Source organism: Manis javanica, chromosome 10 (genome assembly GCF_040802235.1).
Source record: "Manis javanica isolate MJ-LG chromosome 10, MJ_LKY, whole genome shotgun sequence".
Classification (NCBI taxonomy): Eukaryota; Metazoa; Chordata; class Mammalia; order Pholidota; family Manidae; genus Manis; species Manis javanica.
The window spans coordinates 113,803,463-113,821,437 of NC_133165.1; the positions used below are offsets into that span (position 1 = coordinate 113,803,463).

General features: G+C 57.4%; 1 protein-coding gene across 6 annotated transcripts in view; it reads right to left on the reverse strand.

Moving 5' to 3' along the window:
* SCUBE1 (signal peptide, CUB domain and EGF like domain containing 1) overlaps positions 1 to 17,975 on the reverse strand; it is a 127,651-nt gene that overhangs the window by 53,644 nt on the left and 56,032 nt on the right. For 4 of the 6 annotated variants that reach the window (XR_012121625.1, XM_073213988.1, XM_073213990.1 and 1 more), the window contains 3 exons: positions 9,640 to 9,765; positions 5,278 to 5,394; positions 2,611 to 2,700 (listed from right to left, as the gene is read on the reverse strand). Coding sequence is in view for 5 of the 6 variants with exons in the window: in XM_073213988.1 (XP_073070089.1) it covers positions 2,611 to 2,700; positions 5,278 to 5,394; positions 9,640 to 9,765 (333 nt within the window). In the remaining variant the exon portion in view is untranslated. The remainder of the gene's footprint in view (positions 1 to 2,610; positions 2,701 to 5,277; positions 5,395 to 9,639; positions 9,766 to 17,975) is intronic. The other 2 variants (XM_073213989.1, XM_073213991.1) reach the window with 1 other exon arrangement.

Consider the following 17,975-nt stretch of genomic DNA (forward strand, 5'->3'; position numbering starts at 1 on the left):
GTGCCCCTTCTCACAGGCCAAGGATGCCAAGCAGCCTGGATGCCCACCATGCAGGCTGCCCCCAGCAGGGGCCAGGCTCTGTCCAGCGCCGAGCAGAAGGGGCACAGTCACGTCCCTCATTCTCCATTCCTCACCTCTGTTAATATGCATGGCTTGGGGGCAGTCAGGCCTTACTGGGGGCTCCTAGTTAGGGCTTGGGGTCCAGCGGGATCCTTAGTCTACCACGTGCTCTCAGAGGAGGCAGGTACTAAGAATTCTGAGCTCTTGAGAGAGAGGCTCACTTCTCAGGAAGCCTCTGAGGATGGTACCTAGTTTTGGGCACGAGGCCCTGGCTGTGGGTCCTCGTCCCTTGCGTAAGTGTTGTGGGGAGACCAGAGGATGTGGGGCAGGACAGGCTCTAAGGGCTGGGTGGGGGGTTTTTATAACCAGATATGGGAATGCAAGGGAGGCCAGCCTTCATCCACCTCCTTGGCCCTCCTAATACCCAGCACAGTGCCCCAGTCTGCTCCCCCAGCTCTCCCCTAAACCCGGGTGAGAGCTTCTCCTCACCGTCCTGGCCCTGCCCAAGGATCTGGCTCTGAGACATCATCTATTGACTTTAATTAGAAACGGCAAGTACAGAAGCCCTCTCTCTCTCTACCCCCACGCCCACCGCCCATCTGCTTGATGCCAACCCAGCTTGGCCCTCTTCTACCACCATCTGCTTGCTGGGAAGGGCACAGGGCACCCGGGGGCTCAGTTCCTGGTGCTGCCTGGCTCTGGCCCAGTGCAGCAGTGTCCACCTCTCCTAGTAAGTGAGGCTGAGGGCTGTCGGCCCTCTTAGGCCTCAGTATGGTTCTAGAACATGGGCAACTCTGAGGTTTCTACCAGCCACCTCTCTTCACCTTTCCAGAAAGGTCATGGCACTGACTCACATCTTCCTGGAGGGTAGTGGATGCAGCTGCATTCTGGGCCCATGAAGTCCACCCGCTGGCAGTTTCCAGCCCTTCCCAGGCCAACCCAGGTGGCTCAGGTCAGTAAGACAGCCCTGTCTGGAGGACTTGCAGAGAGTGGGCTTCCGGCCTGAGCTTGTCCCGTCCGCCTGTGCAACCAGAGGTGAATCCTCAGGCCTCTCTGGACCTCAGTGCTCTTGTCTGACAAAGGGGGCTATTCCTGTCTTGTCCAGTGTGGACTTTGGGGTTCACAGAGTACCATCAGCCAGCCTACGATCTCCTTTGCTCCTCAAAGCCCACTGGGGAGGGCAAGGCTTAAGTCTACTCCCCGGCATCCCCGGCAGGAAAGGCCCCACTTAGACCTCCCTCCTCCCTGGAGGCCTGGGCTCCTCTGACATCCATAGGAGGGTCACAAAAGTAAGGGACCCCTCTGGGACCTTCAGGCTCTGACCTCCATGGTCCTGTGACCTGCACACTTAAGACAGCCCGCACAACCATGACCTCTGGGCTAGGCTCAGCTGTGCAGGGTGGTGTGTGACCTCGTACAAGCCAGGGCACCCCCAAAAGCCTCAGTTTCCTCCCAAGACATGGAAAATGCACTGCCCAGCCCACAGCTCCCACGGTGGGCATAACCGATCAGATCGCCAAGGAGAAGCTGGTGGCCATGCCAGGTGACCCTGCAGCCGTGCTCTGGAGCCTCTGGGGGAGCCAACTAAGGGGCAGAGAAAGGAACACATGAGGCAGCCTTGCTCTTCTGTCCCACAGACTGAGCCTGACCAAAGGGCAGTCACTCTCTCCTCCTTCCTTTCTCTTCACGCTTCCCAGGATCTGCGGGTCAGCTCGCCTTTGGGGCCACCTTCAGTGGCACTGGTGTTTCTAGGCAGGCCTCCCTAGAATCTGGACCAGACCAGGGGCAGTGCTCAGCATGACATCACATGGGGCTCCCCCCAAGGCAAGTGGGGGCCTGAGGGGGGACCACAGAAACGTGGTCTTGGGCTGGGGTCATTCACAGAGTTGAGGGGCTTTGGGGGCACAGGGGCTGCGTAAGCCGTGCTTTCACCTGGGCCTGTAGATGACCTTAGTTCCCCCCTCTCTGGGTAGCAGATTTCCTAACTATGAAGTGAGCAGGGCAGACTGGATACCCCTGAGATCCCTCAGCCCCAACGTTAGAGGTGTTGCTTTTTCCCTGGCTGCGGCTTCTCTCCTGGGCAGGGAGGCAGATAAGGACTGTGCTGCCCAAATCCGTGTGCTGCACTCACACCCTCCTTTGCTTTTGTGTTTCAGTATCACTTTTTGCTGATCCTGGTATCCTAACTGCAAATGTGGACATTTACTTCAAGTCCTGGGCCTCGCAGCAAATGTCCCTTTACGTGCAGAGATCACTAGGCATTGGCTCTGGGCTCTTTGCTACAAACACACAAAGAAATACATGTGTTTGATGAAGGGTAAAAACTTCAAAAAGGAAAAAGTGAATTCACATTTAGAGAGGAGCCCCCCACACTCACACCTGGCACACGTGAGTGCACATGTGTGGACAGGGCACACACAGTCCACAGACACACCCTCACAGCCTGAGACGCTAGCACACACACAGACGCCCCACACCAGCACACACCTGACACACGCACGTGCGCGCAAAGGTGTAGGTACAACAAAGGAAGTGGAAGAAAAGTGTTACCCATGAGTAGCCGCCGTTTCACCCGCTTGTCCACATCAGCTACTGACGTGGCATTGAACTGAGAGCGCTCAATTGCAGCCTCATCCTTCTCTAAAACACAAGTAAGGGACAAACATGGACCAGTGGTTAATGAGAGCCCACTTCCCGCGGCCCGAGACAGTCAGCCTCTCGGCATGGCGCACACAGAGCCGACACGGCCGGGCCAGCCGGCGTCCTCGCCAAGGGCTAATCCCAGGGACCTCCAAGGTGGTGTGTTCAGGGCAGAGCAAAGAGGCAACAGGGCAGGGGGTGTGTGCAGAAAAGGGGACGACCATAGAAGGACACAGATGGGATGCAGGGCCCATCTGCAAACAAACAGAGGAGGAGGCTGAGTTCAGAGCAGACACCGCCCATCTGAGAGGGGCCACAGAGGCAGACAGCACTGCCTGGCACTTGGCAAGACATGCTGATTACAGACACCCCCGGCTCAGGCTGGAGGAGCAGGCACAGGACAAGGCATAGGTCAAGGGGACGGGGCCATGGGGTCCGGTGCTGGATGCGCCTGGACAGCAGACATCCTATCTCATGGGTGTGGAAGTGCGCCAAACACTCATGCAAAATTAAGGACAAAACAGACCGAGGAACAAACACACACAGAGCAATGGATTCACTCTAACAGACACAGAGAAACCCGGGGGTCAATTCGGGCAGCACTGGTTGCCTGCTTGTCTATAGAGGGTTAGAGCAAGACATTCAAGTGCTCAACAAGGGGTTGCAAAGGTGGTCAGTCATTTTAGGAGCGTGCACAGAAGGACGGTGGGCCAGGGGCATTCTGGCTGCATGGCACGCAGCTATGCCACGATGCTTCCCATGGAGGAGCATGTGGGGTTAGCTGCTTTCTTTGCTAGGTGGGAGATGTGTGGAGACACTTCCCCAAGGGGGGGAACCTCAGCAGCAGTGAGCAAAGGCAGGTGAAGATTCTGGCCAGCAAGGCGGGGTGGGTGGGGGGCAGGGGTCCAAGGGCTGGGCCCGGAGAAGGATTTCTAAGGGGAGGGAGGCAGGATTGGGGTAAGGGAGGAAAGTTAGTGTTAGAAAATAGATCCGAGCAGGGACCTTTACATGCAGAAGACACTGAAAGATAAAAAAATAAGAATGGATGAGTGAGGTGGACAAAGACAAGATATGTTAGACGAGGCTGGGTATGTGTTTGGCCTGCAGCTGTTTGCACTGGTCCGGTGGCCGGCAGAGGCGTCTCCCCGGCAGACGCAAACGCTGAGGGAGACCCCAGCAGACGAGACAGGCAGGGGGCCGCCGGGCCCAGGAGGGCCCCCGGCACAGGATGGTGGAGACAGGGTGAGAGGCGGGAGAGGAGGTTCTAGATGGGATCAGGCTGCAATAGAGGCACTGGTCTGAGACCGGGTTTTGCTTTGCAATTGGTTTGGTTGGTTGGTTTGATTTGGTTTTTGGCTCTGAAAATAATTAATGAACGTCAGTTATCAGACAAGACAGGCAATCAGGGACCATCAGCAGAGAAGCAGGAGGAATGAGATAAAATGAAACCAGAAGTGGCCGCCTGGGAGGAGAGACCACACAGAGGAAGGGGGAGCCGCGCAGCAGCAGCAGCAGCGCCGGGACGGAGGGAGCGCTGGCCCCGGCTGGCCTGGCCCCCCAGCTCCAAGGGGGCCGTCGCAGGGGACAGACGGTGACAGCCAACTCCGGGCGGGAGCCAGGGCTTTGCTTGCTTGCCAACCCTTTTGTTACTAGAAAGTCCCTCAAGAGACAGCTTCAGAGTTGATAATGAGAACGGGGCTTTAAAAAAAAAATCACCATGATAACTGACTTGTGGTTTATAAAGTTTGCCAGCGCTGAGGAGAAAGAAGAGGATGGACAAAGTTGGATGGGCACCAACTTCGAAATTCCTCTTTCTTTCAGTTAAAACACTTGCTGTCACTTTCGAGTGGGGAAAGGACTAGTGACCATGGCATGGGATGACCACACGTCCTCCGAATGCCCCCTGCGAAGAGGGTCCAGGAGGAAGGGGGTGCCCGAGCTCGGATTGGGACTCCAGGTAACAGGCGAGGCGACAGAAGGGGCATCGCTGGGGAGGGACTGCGGGAGGGGAGGAAGTGTGCCCGGGAACAGAGCGCAGACCCCGCCTGCGGTTCAGACCATCATCTGCCCTGGTGTTCCAGGCAGGGAGGGCTGAAAGCAGTTTTCTGAGCAGACCTCTGGGTTTTCCGACTGCAGAGGGTACCCACATCACTAAAGGGCCCCGGCACAGGTCACAGGAGCCCGCGGCGTCCCCACACCAGGGGAGGAGACCCTGTGCTTCAGGAGCAGCAGTTGCCTGCCTAGGGACACACACCTCCTGCTCCCCATGGACCACCTGCCTGGGGGTCCCTCCAACCCATGCTGGGGACGAGGACCCACAGAGCACCCACTGTGACGCTTGGCAGAAGGCAGAGGGGCTTGGTCCTGGGGGTCCGGAAGCACAGTGGGTAGTCTCCCCAGAAGGCTTCCCTTGGGGTTGCCTGCCAGCCCCATCAGAGCGGGGGAGGGAGGGGGACACCCCTTTTCTCATCTCCTTTAAGTTTCCTTCTTGGAAACTAGGACATAGCGGGGTGCTGGCCAACGTCAAGGGAGCAGGGGGCGCAAGGGGACTCGTGAGCGGCTAAGGTGCCTACTTACCGATGCACGTCCGACCGTCAGAGTGGAGGGCATACTTCTGGTGGCAGCCACACATGGGGCCCGTGTCCGTGTCTTCGCAGCTGTGCTGGCAGCCTCCGTTTCCATAGTTACAGGTTACTAGTCAGGCCCCAAGTGAACATATGTATGTATAAACAGAAGAACAACAAAATGATTAGTTTATTGGTGTTGGTTGTTTCTTTTAAAGGATTGGGGAGGAAAGTGAGGGCCTAAGATGACCGGGGAATAGACACACACTTTCCTGGACTTCAGCCCCACCGGTGTCTTGGCTGGAGTCACTCACTCCCTAGAGGCAAACTGGGGTGGGACAGAGAATGGACTCTGGGGTGTCGGGGCTGTGAGCAGGGCTGGCAGATAGTGGAGTTCTTGTGCTAGTTGAAGAAAGGGATGCTAGACAACTTCATCATTCCTGGATTGCAAAAGACACTTTCAAATAGCCTCCCTTGATGGGGCAAATGCCTGTTACCACCAGGAATACCCTGTAAGGTGGGAGGAAGGTGGGGGGCCCAAGGTGGGAGAGGACAGTCATTTCCTTAGCTCTTGCTTATGTCTTAGGGTGTGTGGAAGAAGGTCCCCACAGAGGTCTATTCTCTGCAAGTCCCAGCAGCCATCTCAAACTCTATCCCCTCAAAGCCCTAATCCTCCCAAGGCAACGTCCAAACAGACAGAACATATGCAAATGAATGTCATCTCAGGAGCAGTTTTATCTAAATTGTTACAAGGTTTGCAATGCCTGTGGCCTGGAGGAGCTGGTGAGCTTCAGCCAGAGCCCTAAATGTCTTACAGCATCTACAACCTGGGCCGGCTGAAGAGGGGGCTGAAAAGGAGCCAGGCTGAAGTAGGAAAAATGGTAAGTCCTCGTTTATTTACAAGAAAACACCTGTTACTACTTTCCAGGGTGAGGCACGTCTCTAAAGGAGACCCAAGATCTCTTGGGAGAGGCTCGTGTGGCCACGCTTTACTCCACTGGTGAGACAGCGGGGTGTCTGCTGTTTGCGTGCAGATGGTACAACGGGGCCTTGAGAACAGGGTGTCTTCTTGGGTACTTTAACTATTTGTCCAGAGTTCTACCTACACTCTTAGTTTACTACTATGATGATCAAATATGCAAAAATAAATCTCAGACCAACCATGGTCAGAGGGGCTGGAAATTTCAAATTGGCAGAGTCTGGATGAGTGCCCTTCTATCAGGTTACCCACGAACAGGGCTGGTACCAGAGGGAAGTCACTTGGCGGCAAATCCCTGGTGACGGATCCCCAGCACTTCAGGACTGAGTCTGCAGCTAGCTGCCTGTCCTGGGCTCCCCTCCTTTCTCCAAGAGAACAGCATGGAGCCTCGGGGTGCCCGCCCGGAGCGGCAGTGGCCCTGTCAGCCTGGACACATGCGGTCTCCCCACCACGTGAGGAGGACCTAAAAAGAATGGTTCCTGCCCCATGTCCCAGACGTGGTCCTCAGTGACTGGAGGCCCCGCTGGGCTGCCTTCTCCAAGGGAGCTAACGGCCATCTGAAGGAGGGACTCAACTACCAGCGTGGCATTTCAAGGAACTGCAAAACTGCTTCAGGAATCACAGCTGGACTGGGAGCACAGAATCTTCTGGCCTTTTCTCCCAGGAGTGCCTCGTCTCCACTCTGCATTCCCAGGGCTCACATTCTCTCATCTCTGGAACAGCTTGTCTCTCTGCCCAGGAAGAGGCCCAGGGAAGCCCAGGGATCCTGGGGGCTGCTGCTTAGCCTAGATCCCAGGTGAGGGGAGAGATCTGAGCAGAGCTTGAGCTTAGGCTGGACATCATGTGCCTTTCCAGCCCGAGAAAAGCCCCATTGCAGAGTGGGCAGGGGTGGAGCTGGGGCGAAGGCAGGGAGAATCCTGCGCACAGTTCTCTCCGAGGTCTGAGCTCCAGGAGATGGGCCGTGCCCTGCAAGTTACTCTAAGGAGGATACAGGCTGGCCAGAGGCACCTTGCAGGAGGGCCTGGGTCCACCGCTCTCTCCACACAGGCAGTTGTACATCTCACAGACCCCGAGGGCTGAGTTTGTGAGCACCTGGACAGACTACAGCTTGTGCTCCAAAATAGACACTGGCGCCCCAGGATCCAGAAAGAAAGAAAAGGCTGGGAAAACCCTCCCTTGGCCCTGGAGTGGTCCTGGTCTCCGGAGGGATGAAGAAGTTTGCTGCAGAGGTCCTGTGGCCCTGCGGTCCTCTGAGGCTTGCGAGCTCAGGCCTCAGCCCCCAACCCAGCTCCAGATTTACAATTTCCTGGCTCTCAAGTGACCTCAAGAGTTAGAGGGAACATCTCAGAGCCATTTTTACGCTAACCCTGCACATTAACCACACAGAAGGAATCAGGGCTGACTGGATGGACAGCCATCTGTGCCCTCCTGTGAATGAGGCAGGGCATCACCCACTCCTTGGTCCCGGACTCTCCACATGCCCTGGCAATACCCAGCCACCAAGTGGAGAAGGTGGGCAGCTGTGTCTTTTACCAGCAAATATTCTGGGCAAGGGGTTAGCTCTCCTCTCTCTCTGTCCTGCTGGGGTTGGGGGAGTCTTAGCTGCTCGCAGAGCCCCGCCCTATCTCTGCCTTCTCTGACCAGGGTGGTCTCCGGGGAGATGCTCTCTGACAAACTGTCCCCGGGAGCATGTGTCCCAGAACGAGTTATAGAATCAGGCAGGGAGTTGGTCCGTCCCAGCCACTCCCTGGGGCTTGCACGCAGCTCAGGGCATGGCCAGGCGGGTGTCGCATGTGCTTTTCTTCCGCGGGCTGAGCTTGACAACAAGCCTTCTGGCTCCACGTATGCTTGTCTTGTCCTTTGTCCTGAGGAAGCTCAGACTGCCTGACGGGAGGGCTGGGAAAGTGGAGCCATTCATTTTCTGAAGGTTGCCAGGTGGCAGGAGATTTCTCTGCAGCCACAGGACTCCGTGTGGTGTAGGGACCAGGAGGGCCTGGCTGGACGAGTCCCAGGGCTGGAGTCCCAGGGCTGGAGCTGGGCATTTCCCGGTCAACACTGTCCCTGCCCTTGGTGACAGAGCGCATGCTCACGTCGGTGGCCTCACAGGGAAGACCAGGAAGCAAGAGGGCGTCCGGCCCGCATCTCGGACCGGAGCTGGGCAGAAGGAGGCGTCCTCGCCGCGGGGACGCACACGGCGTGAGTGGGGGCTGGAGCGCGAGCTCCCTGGAGGAAGGATTGTGTCTGATGCCTGCGGGTCCCCAAGACCCTGGGCACTGTTTGAAGAGAACATGAGTTGGGAAAGGTATGGCACGTGCCCAAAGGACAGCTGAGGACAACTGAGAACCGTGGTGACTGGGGACGGTGGACCGACAAAGGTCTTCTCCGGAGTGAAGGATGGGAAGAAAGGCCGTTTTCCTGCCAAGAGCTGGCTGGCCCCAGGCTCCTGTCTCGGCAGTCGTTTGGGGCTGCTTTCACTGCTGGGCATGGGCGCCTCCTCCGCACCACCTCTGGGCATCAGAAAGTGGGCCTGGCATGAAATGCTTGCCTACGGCCAGAGGTGGGAAGGGCTCAGTCTGCCTCCCTGAGAGCTTTGCAGGGAGTTACACCAGTTTGGGCATCTCAGCTGCCCAGGGGGCAGAGGCCACCTCACCATCGCCCACGTAGCTGCTCGAGGCCACACCGGGTCTGAAGTCTTTGAGGGCGAGTGGAGTGTGTTCACCCACTGTCCTCCAGGGTCCTGACACTGCTGTTTGCTGGCTGCCACTCCTGCTGGACAGCCAGTGACCACACTAGAGGCCGCCGCACACTAGAGGCCGCCGTACACTAGAGGCCCGCAGCTGACCTCCCAGCCGCTCCTGAGGTGGCACCTGCGGCACCATCCACCATGGGCCTCACAGGGGAAAACTGCAAGGTGTGACCTTTGCTTCTGGGAATACGGCCAGCATAGCCTGGGCTGGTTACCCGCCCCCCAAACTGAGCTCCTTTCCTTCTTTCTACCATCCTGCTACTAAGGGCCGCCCTAGCCCCTCGGGAACCCTGAGCTGGTAGCCCTCTGTGCCCCAGCCCCTCCACTCCTGCTGGGGCTCAGGCTCAGAGCTGAGGAGCCTCGGGGGCAGGGAAGGGAAGGGGTCACAGGGAGCACCGGCAGGGCTACCCTACAGGGCCCATGGAAGCTCTAGCCTGACTCCGGGCTGTGTCGGTGGTGTCATGGCAGGTGGGGGATGCCTCAAGCTGGGGGTTCCCAGCCCTTGCCCCTCATGCCCTGCTCTTCTCTCCACCCCAAGGGGCTGAGAGCCCTCCCTGGGCAATGTCCAGCAGACTGGACAGACCCCCTTCCCCAAAGCAATGGCAGGAGACGCGTGGGGATGTCTGACCCGTTTGCCTCCATCTACCTACGTGTGCAGTCCTTCTGGTTTTGGGCAAGGTCAAAGCCGGGCCGGCAGTCGCAGGCCACCCCACCTTTGGGCGTCTCTCGGCAGATGTGGGCACAGCCATGGTCTTTGTTCATGCAGTTCATACCCTCTGGGAAGAGACAGACAAGGGAGGGGTTGGGAACCGGGGAGAGAGAGGGAGAGAAAAAATTTCAGGCTGGGAAGAGCTAGCCAGTGAAATGCCACAATCAAACGGAGTGAGCTTGGGGTGCCATTAGCACACACAGGGGTGCGTGCCTAGCCATCCAGATGGGGATCCCTTGGGGGAAACACGGTGCCCGGGTCTAGAGCCAGGCCTCACTCTGAGAGCCACACTGTAAATGACACTGTGGGACCCATGGAGGCAATGCTCCTGCCCTTGGTCAGATTACAGGGTCTGGTCTATGGGGCTGCTTTCAAGTCAGGACTTTAGACAGTTTCCCCACTAAAGTGGGTGTGGATGGCACTGCAAACGATGGTGGTGCGTAGTAGTTAGTCTGTACAAGGATGCCACGTGCCCCTGTAAGGCAGGCGGAGCCTTCTGTTTTGGGCTGGGCCCATAGGGGGTTGGGTGGGTGGGCTGCAACCCTGAGCTAACGCACCCTGGCTCGCATCTAGCTGTCACACCTGGAGGTACCTTTGGTCCGCTTAGCCGCTCTGACTGCATTTCTGCGCAGGCCTGAGGCTGCCGCGCTGGCCCACCGGACCTCAGGGCAGCAGAGGCTCCGCCTCGCCATCCCCTTGGCCACGTCCTGAACTACAAGCCACCCGCAGAGGGGACCCTCGCATGTATCTCATTGTAGTGCTCCCAGGACCCATGGAACTCTGCCCCTGAGTGCAGCGCCCCGTGTGATCTGCCGCTGGCCCCCCACCCCTGCATGGCCCCCCTCGGCCCTCATGGAGCTCATCCCAGGTCCAGGAGCGTACTTGTTACCGCACTCCTGATCTCAGCCTGAGATCCCTGCTGGGCGGCAGGTACCAACTGCTAAGCAAGAATATTTCAAACCCCGGGCAGCTTTTTCTCTGCAGCCTCATCTTAAAGGAGCAGTGACTGACCTCCAGGCCCACTGGATGGGGAGCCTGCTACAGGGTGCCAGGGAGGGGCCACCCCGTTGCCTGCTGAGGTGCCCCTACACTCTGTCTACAGGGGGCTTTTTAAAATCTGGAGCCTCTTCTACGTTGGCCCTGCCTGGCAGGCCCTTGCTGCTCGTTCTCCTGGCTGGTCTCAGAAGCCCTGCCCCTCACGAGGCCAGCCAGACTCCAAGGCTCTTCTCCTCCAGGCTCCCAGGACCCCGGTCAAGGTGGTGACAATGTCCTACGCATGTTCTGGGACCCCTCACCCTCTAGAAGGCAAACACCCCCTTCAGAGAAGGAGGAGCCCCTTCAGGCTAAGACACCTGCCCCAAGGCCTCTGGGAGCCAGGGCTTGAGCCATAGTCTCAGACTGCAAGCCCACCATCCTGCCTCTGCGGGGGCCTTGCTGAGCGCAGAGCTAAGCTGCCTACGGGCTTCAGGGGCTGGACTGCAGACCATTCGAGCCTCCAGACCCCACGCCCCACCCGTCAGTGCGAGCTGGGGATTGTGCTGAGCCGGCCGTCTGGGCCCTCTCCTCAGTCACCCCGAGCTCCCGAGACCTTCCCCTCCTGCCCACAAGGCTTGCTCTCTCCCCTCTGACTGCCTGGAGCACCTCGGACCCCCTGCATTGACCCCAGTTGATGTTTATCTTCAGGGTGACTGGTGAATGAGTTCTCAGAATTTATGAGGTTGTCAGGGGTCGAGTGAGAGGCTGTAGGTCACAAGACCATCAAGAGGCTCAAGGCTCATGGGAGAAGCACTGCCGTCCTCCCACAAACCGCCGAGACCCGCCTTCTGCTACCGCGGGCGAGGAGCCGGCCGGAAGGAAGGAACCCTGCAGACAGGGACACACAGGCAGACACATCTCCTTCCCAGACGGCTCACCGACCTCCGCTTAGGTGACACTAGCTCAGGCTTGACCCTGCCACATTAAACAAAGGTGTGGGGCAACCGAAAATTCACACAGACTTAAAAACACAAACACCCTGGCTGCCACGATCAAGATGAAAAAAAGTCTGGAATTCAGTAACACAAAAAAATTGAAATGAATGAAGGCCTACACTTTGCTTGGCACGCTGACCTCTGGTTTCATCTGATTTTACGACTCTTATTATTTCTTCACCTGCGTTTTCTTTCTCAGATGAAACTGCCAGACTGATGCAGAGTATGACCAACTAACCAAGAGTGGGGCAAGCAAAGCATTGAAAAGCCACGGTACTTCCCCGGAAGTTACAGTCCATATGGAGAGACCAGCCCTTTGTGCCCACTAAGCTCCCAAAGTGCATGTATGCATGACCACAGAGTGGTGTGGGACAGGACAGCGGTGTGCTGAGGGATGCTTAGCCATTGGCAGGGGTGGGGATGGGTTATCGGGCCTGGTTTGCAGTGGTCAATTTCTGTGGTGTAAACATTCCAACTGTGGCTGATTTCAACTACCAGGGACAGTTTCACGGAAGGTGGAGCTGGGAAAGACATGCACTGCCAGCTCTGATGAGCCAGTGTGAGCCAGCCTTGGCACATGGCTTTTTTAGAGAGGCAGGTGGGAGTGGGTATGAGTCTGGTCTCCGTAACTGCTGCAAGTCCTGAAGAAAGTTGCTTTACTTCTTGAGCCTCATCTGTAGAATGGGAACGACAATCTCTGCCTCATGGACAGGGATGTGCAAGATAAAGGTAGGACTAGATCCTTCCCCGGGGGGTACCGACATCTGAAGGCCGGTGTCTTCTGCAGAGCTGGAGAGAGTGCAGCTTCTCATGGGCCCTGTCTAGGCTTGTATGTGGTGAGGGAAGGGAGACTGAATTGTCACCAGCGAAGAATCACAACTTACAGGAAGCCATGCTAATCATTTCCGACCATAAATCTGTCACTGGGGAGCTGATGCGGCCCTGCGCCTTGGACACGGGATGGGCAGTCAGCTTCAGAAATCACGCTGCCTCCTCCCGCACCATGAGCTTGCCGCCAAGTAGTCTTTCTGAGTATCCAGATGTGAATACTGAGCCAAGATGTTGATGTTGTCGTTTTGCTGGCAAGGGACAACCTGGAGGATAATCTCCTATTCTAGTCCCAAATCGGTGTGGCACTGAGCAATGGGCCCTGGAGCCAGGAGCAATGGGCCCTGGAGCCACAGCCACTGGCAGTCACAAAGACCTCGACTTCAGTCCCCTGGACTGGGGGGTGGGGAGGGCAAGGCCCCCCCACCTTTCACCTGTGGCGCCGAGCTGAGGTCATGTGACCAACTCTCCTCGCTCAGGACCCCCCACAGCCCCAGAGCCCTCAGCCCCCCACCCAGCAGCCCCCAGCCTCTCAGGGCAGCGCCGGGTCATTAGCCGGGTGGGCTTCAGGACCTCTCCACATTTCTGACAGTTATCGAGGAGCCCAAAGAACTCTGCTTATGTGTGTGTGCGTTATAGCTGTTAATATTTACCATACTAGAAATTAAACAATATTTATTAATTTATAAAAGTAGAAATAAAAAATCTATAACATGCTAGTGTGAATGTATTTTTTATTAAAAACTACACTTTCCAAAACAAAGGGGAGTCAGCAGAGGGAAGAGTCCTCACAGAGGAGAATGGGGGTGGGTGTCAATTCTTGGCCATACAGCTTGAATCCCTGGGGGTGCAGCTGGGCCTGAAGCCATGGCCCCTGCTTCTCCAGGCACTTGTCACCTCTGGCCTCTGCTAGGCCGAGGGGACGTCTCTGTGGGCTGTGCCTGCCCCATACCGGATGCTACGGTGGGGGGAGGGGCAGTTGAGTGGTAGTGACGCCCCAGAGGCCGCTTGGTTCTGTAAGGCTGAATGCCACCTCGTCCCTCCTCCAGGAAGCCCCCCTCGGCCCCCAGGCCCTCCGTCTGGATGCCTGTGTTCGCCTTGCTCACAGCAATGATGTAACATGTTGCTACTCTCTGCTCTCCCTGTGACTCTGCCCTGCCCCGAGGCAGGCTGAGCTCTGCGCCGTTTCAGTGACCTCACCATCCAAGACAGGTCCTGCCTGCGGAGGGGACGCACTGTGTCTCTGTGGTGAAGGGAGGGAAAATGGAATAAGCTTGCCCTTCCTCCATGAGGGCCTGGGTCTCAGACCCTCGCAGCCCCTGTCCTGGGCAACAGGCTGATGTGGAGTGAGCTGCTGGGAACGGCAGCTGCCAACGGCTATGCTTGTGTGGGGCTGGAGTCCGCTCAGCTTGGGTGCTTCCACGGGCACCTTCTCCCTCAGACGGTGGCATCAGATCCTTGTCATCACATTTGAAATGACCCTATTAATGACTCCAAAAATGGCTACTGTTGCCCAGTCTGGGAGGCAGGGGGGACATACGGTTTCCTCTGTGCTGGTAATTCAGCTCCTCACCAGCCGTGGGCACGGTGCCTGCGTTGCCCTCCCCTCACTCCAGGGCAGCACTGGCCCCTAGGCAATGAGGAGATTGGCTCCGTGGCTGGCAGAACCACAAATGGTCAGGGCTGGATGGGTCCTTTCAGTCCATCCTGTCTGTCCATCTTACAGATGGGGAAAATGAGGCCCCGGTCACACAGCAGGAGAGGACAAGGCTGCCGGGCTCCCAGCCATGGCTCTGCTGCCCTGGGGTCGCTGTGCTGCGCTTGGGGGTCCCAGAGAGCTGACTGGCAGTAAGCATTTCCTGGATGAACATAACTGGGAAGTCGGCAGGGTTAGTGTAATAAGTGGTGCCTGTTACTATTAATTGCCCACTAGAAGTGAAGACCAATTTAGGTGCTGCCTCCTGTGTGAGGCTCTCTGGGCAGCTTCTCACCAAAGCATGTAACCCCAGCTCCTCTCCGACCATCCACCAGCCATCGCTGAGGGTGAGCCTCAGCTCACCTGCAGAACCGTGCGGCTCCCGCAGAGGCCTACCTCTAACTGCAGGGTCACTCCTCTGGCCTTTCCAAACAGCGTGAGGTTCCCTGCAGCCAAGCTTAGTGATGCCTGGGTCTCTGACCCGCCGCCTGCTTGTCCTCGGAGTCCCCCCACTGAGCTGCTCCACGAGAGGTTGTGGCCTCTCAGCTGAGCAAGGTCACTCTGCCTGCCTCTCAAGCAAGGGGACAGTGAAGGGCCAGCCTAGGAGACGAGTGCCTCAGGGCAGTACCGAATAGAGCCTCCTCCACACACGCTTTCTCTGGACTGGGCGTGAAAGCTGCTCCCAGGTCAGCTGACATGCCCTCATTCTAGCACAGCTCAAGAACGGAGCCCACAGACCAAGTCTCCTGGTCCTGTCTCCTCCTTCCGGTTGGCAAAATGCCGACGAGGCGGGAGGAGGGCCAGCCCGCGGTGCCTCCCGCGCAGGTCTCCATGGTTTTGCCTCTCACTCGCCAGCCAGCAACTCGAGGCAGGGAAGGTGTCTTGCTCGCTGCCATGCTCCGGGCCCAGAACCCTGGCTGCACACAGCAGGTGCTCAGTGAATCCTGCCGAGGGGGGAATGCAAAGCCGAGGGAGAGAGGCCAGCTCCCAGGCCCAGAGAACAGCCTGGCCGGGTGCTCGCCAGCATCAAGGCACCCTCAGGAAAACCACCACACAGGAGGGGCTGGGACCGGAACCCGCTGGCGTTCTACTCGCGCCTCCAGTTGGGCTCCTTCTCTGAGCTGCCATTTTCCTAGTTAGGAGATGGATTGCCGCAACGTTTACCTCTGAGGGTTGCCCTGAAGCTCAAATTAGATAACTGTGTGAATGTGTGAGGTGGAGGGGGGGGTTGCTAAGCAAACACAACTGTTATGGAAGCACTTCCACCCTGCTCCTGCTTCATTCCCCTTTGTATTAATGCTCGTTGTAGCTAAGTCACTCTCTCCTGTCAATCTGGTATCTGGAGGGGAGGCCAGAGCTTTTATCTTTCTCTGCATCATAAGTGCCGGGCACAGGGCCTTGGCCCAGAGCAAGGAATCAGCAAAGGATAAATCAGTGGCTGAAAGAAAGAGGAGAACCAGACAGAGGGAGAGAGGGAAGGGTGGAAGAGGGGAGGAAGTGACGGCTAGCCTCTCTCAGAGCGGATCTAACTTGCTGCCTGTTATTAGGGGACAAGTTGAGAGGCGCAGAGAATTCTGAAACCACTGTTGTGGCAGTTGTGTCTTTTATGAAACAGCTCCTCAGGATGCCTGCTGTAGGAAATGTACGGCACACACTAAAGGCCCCTGCCCCCTCATGGAGGCTCTGGGTTCTAGGCTTAGAGACCCCAAAACTGCAATTCCTCACCTTCTAGTTGAGGCCCTAATGGCTGAGGGACTGAGCTGGCACAGACCGGCGCAGGGGACAGGGCATGGCTCCACCACCTGGAGAGGCCTGCTCGGTGCCTCTAAGTCGCAGGGGTAGATTGGGTGGCCCGCCCTCCCTGCCCTCTCCCAGGAGGGTTGTCCTGAGGGCAGTGAGCTGCCACAAAGAATTACTGGAATGGCCCAACAAGGGCCTCAGGCTAAGTGGAGGTTTGAGTGTGAAAAGGTGAACCCTGGGGCATGAGGGGTGCTTCTGAACCAGGGAAATGGTCCTGGGCTCCGCACTAGAAGGAACTTCAGGGTCCACTGCCCATTCCCAGCACCTCTGAAGTAGTCAGGCCCACTCTTGCTAACTCCGGCCGGCATGCTGTCTCCCCTGATGCCAGCCTGCGGGCTCCTCTGGGCCCAGAGTGGGCTCCGGTGAGTGCGGAACTGAAGGGCCCTGGCTCAGACTCTATCCCCCTGTAGCCCCCTTCTGTGTATGATGTCTGCTCTTGGGGCCTGTGCAAGAGCTGCCTCTGGGCCAGGTGCAGCCCCTACCCTCGGCCTAGCTCCCTGTCCTGATACAGGGAGGTAACCACGAAGCATTGAGCACAGCAGAAGCTGTTTATCTCCTCTTCCTGAGGGGAAATGAGATAGAATTTCAGAGTCGTTCCCAGAAATTCTGGTCATCAGGGGCCCGGTGCCAGTTAGCCCAGGCTGCCCACCAGGTCGAAACTAATTTGATCCAACCCACCCAAATCCAATTACATGCTGCAAACTCGGACCGAGTGTCTCCTTGGTGCCCAGGATGGTGTGGGGAGCAACGAGGAAACGGAGCTTGGCTGTCACACTGCCAGGTCCTAATTCAGACTCTGCCAATTGCTGCATGACCTTGGGCAAGCCCTTCGCCTCTCTGAGTCTTGGCTTCCACCTGTGCACAAGTGGGTAGTCACGGGACCTGCCTCCCAGGCGCCTTACCACTTTTGGATACTCCACGAGACTGTGCAAAGAGTTGTAAGTGATGGCAGAACCTGCCTGCCCCAAACCAGCGTGCACGTCGCATCTTCTGCAGAGCCAAGCGCACGGATCCCTCTAACGCAGGGTAGGGGGAGGCAGGCCCAATCTGTTTGTACTTAGGAGCCGGGCCTTCCTCCTTGCCTCTGGCCTGGGATAACAAAGCTGGAATGTGTGCCTCCCAAGGGTCGTTGCCATGGTGACTGCATCAATAACATCATTTTCTGCATCCGTGTCCCTTAAACACACGGGGAGGGAAGGCCAGCTGGGAACGCAGAGTAAGGAGAAAAGAACAATTAACTCGCTCTGCCCTTCCCCCCACTTGGGAGGCAGGGATTCTCTTCCTCTTCCACCTCATCAATAGGAAATTGGACAGCCCAGAAAGAGGCTGGGGCCTCGGGGGGGTGGCAGGAAGAGGCTGCTGCCTGCCCCAGACTCGGCAGACCATCCAAGCTAGGCAGGGAAACGCGACCTGGCTTCCACAGGCTCCCGAGGGGGGGGATGAAGAAAATGTCAGAAAGGCCCTGCCGTGGGGGACTAGCACAGCCACGGCAGCCGGGATGGGACTCCAGGGAGAGGTGACATTGACAGGCACGGCTGCGCACCGGCGCCCAGAGCTGCCTGTGGCCAGGCTGTTCCACGCACTGTAGTTATATCATCTCAGTAATATTTCTGCTGCATTTTCCCCATTTAACAGATGAGACACTGAGGCATGCATGGGGAGTTAACAGCAGGTGAGGGGCTGATCGAGGGGCAGCCCTGAAGCAAGACAGAATGGAGGCAGCTCTGGGCTGCAAAATAGGCCGACCTGAAATTCTGCAGGCTGATGACCACTGCAGCTCCTGCCATTATCGAGCATCTACTGCACGCTACTCACTTTACGTGAAATAACTTCCTGTAAGCCTCCTGGCCGCTTTTCAAAATAGACACTACCATCTCCACTTTGCACGTGAGGGAGTAGGGTGAAGAAAGGGGTGGTGTCTTGCCCAAGGGGCACGAACCCGTGTTTCACATCAGAACCTGTGCTCCCAGTGGACTGCCAGGA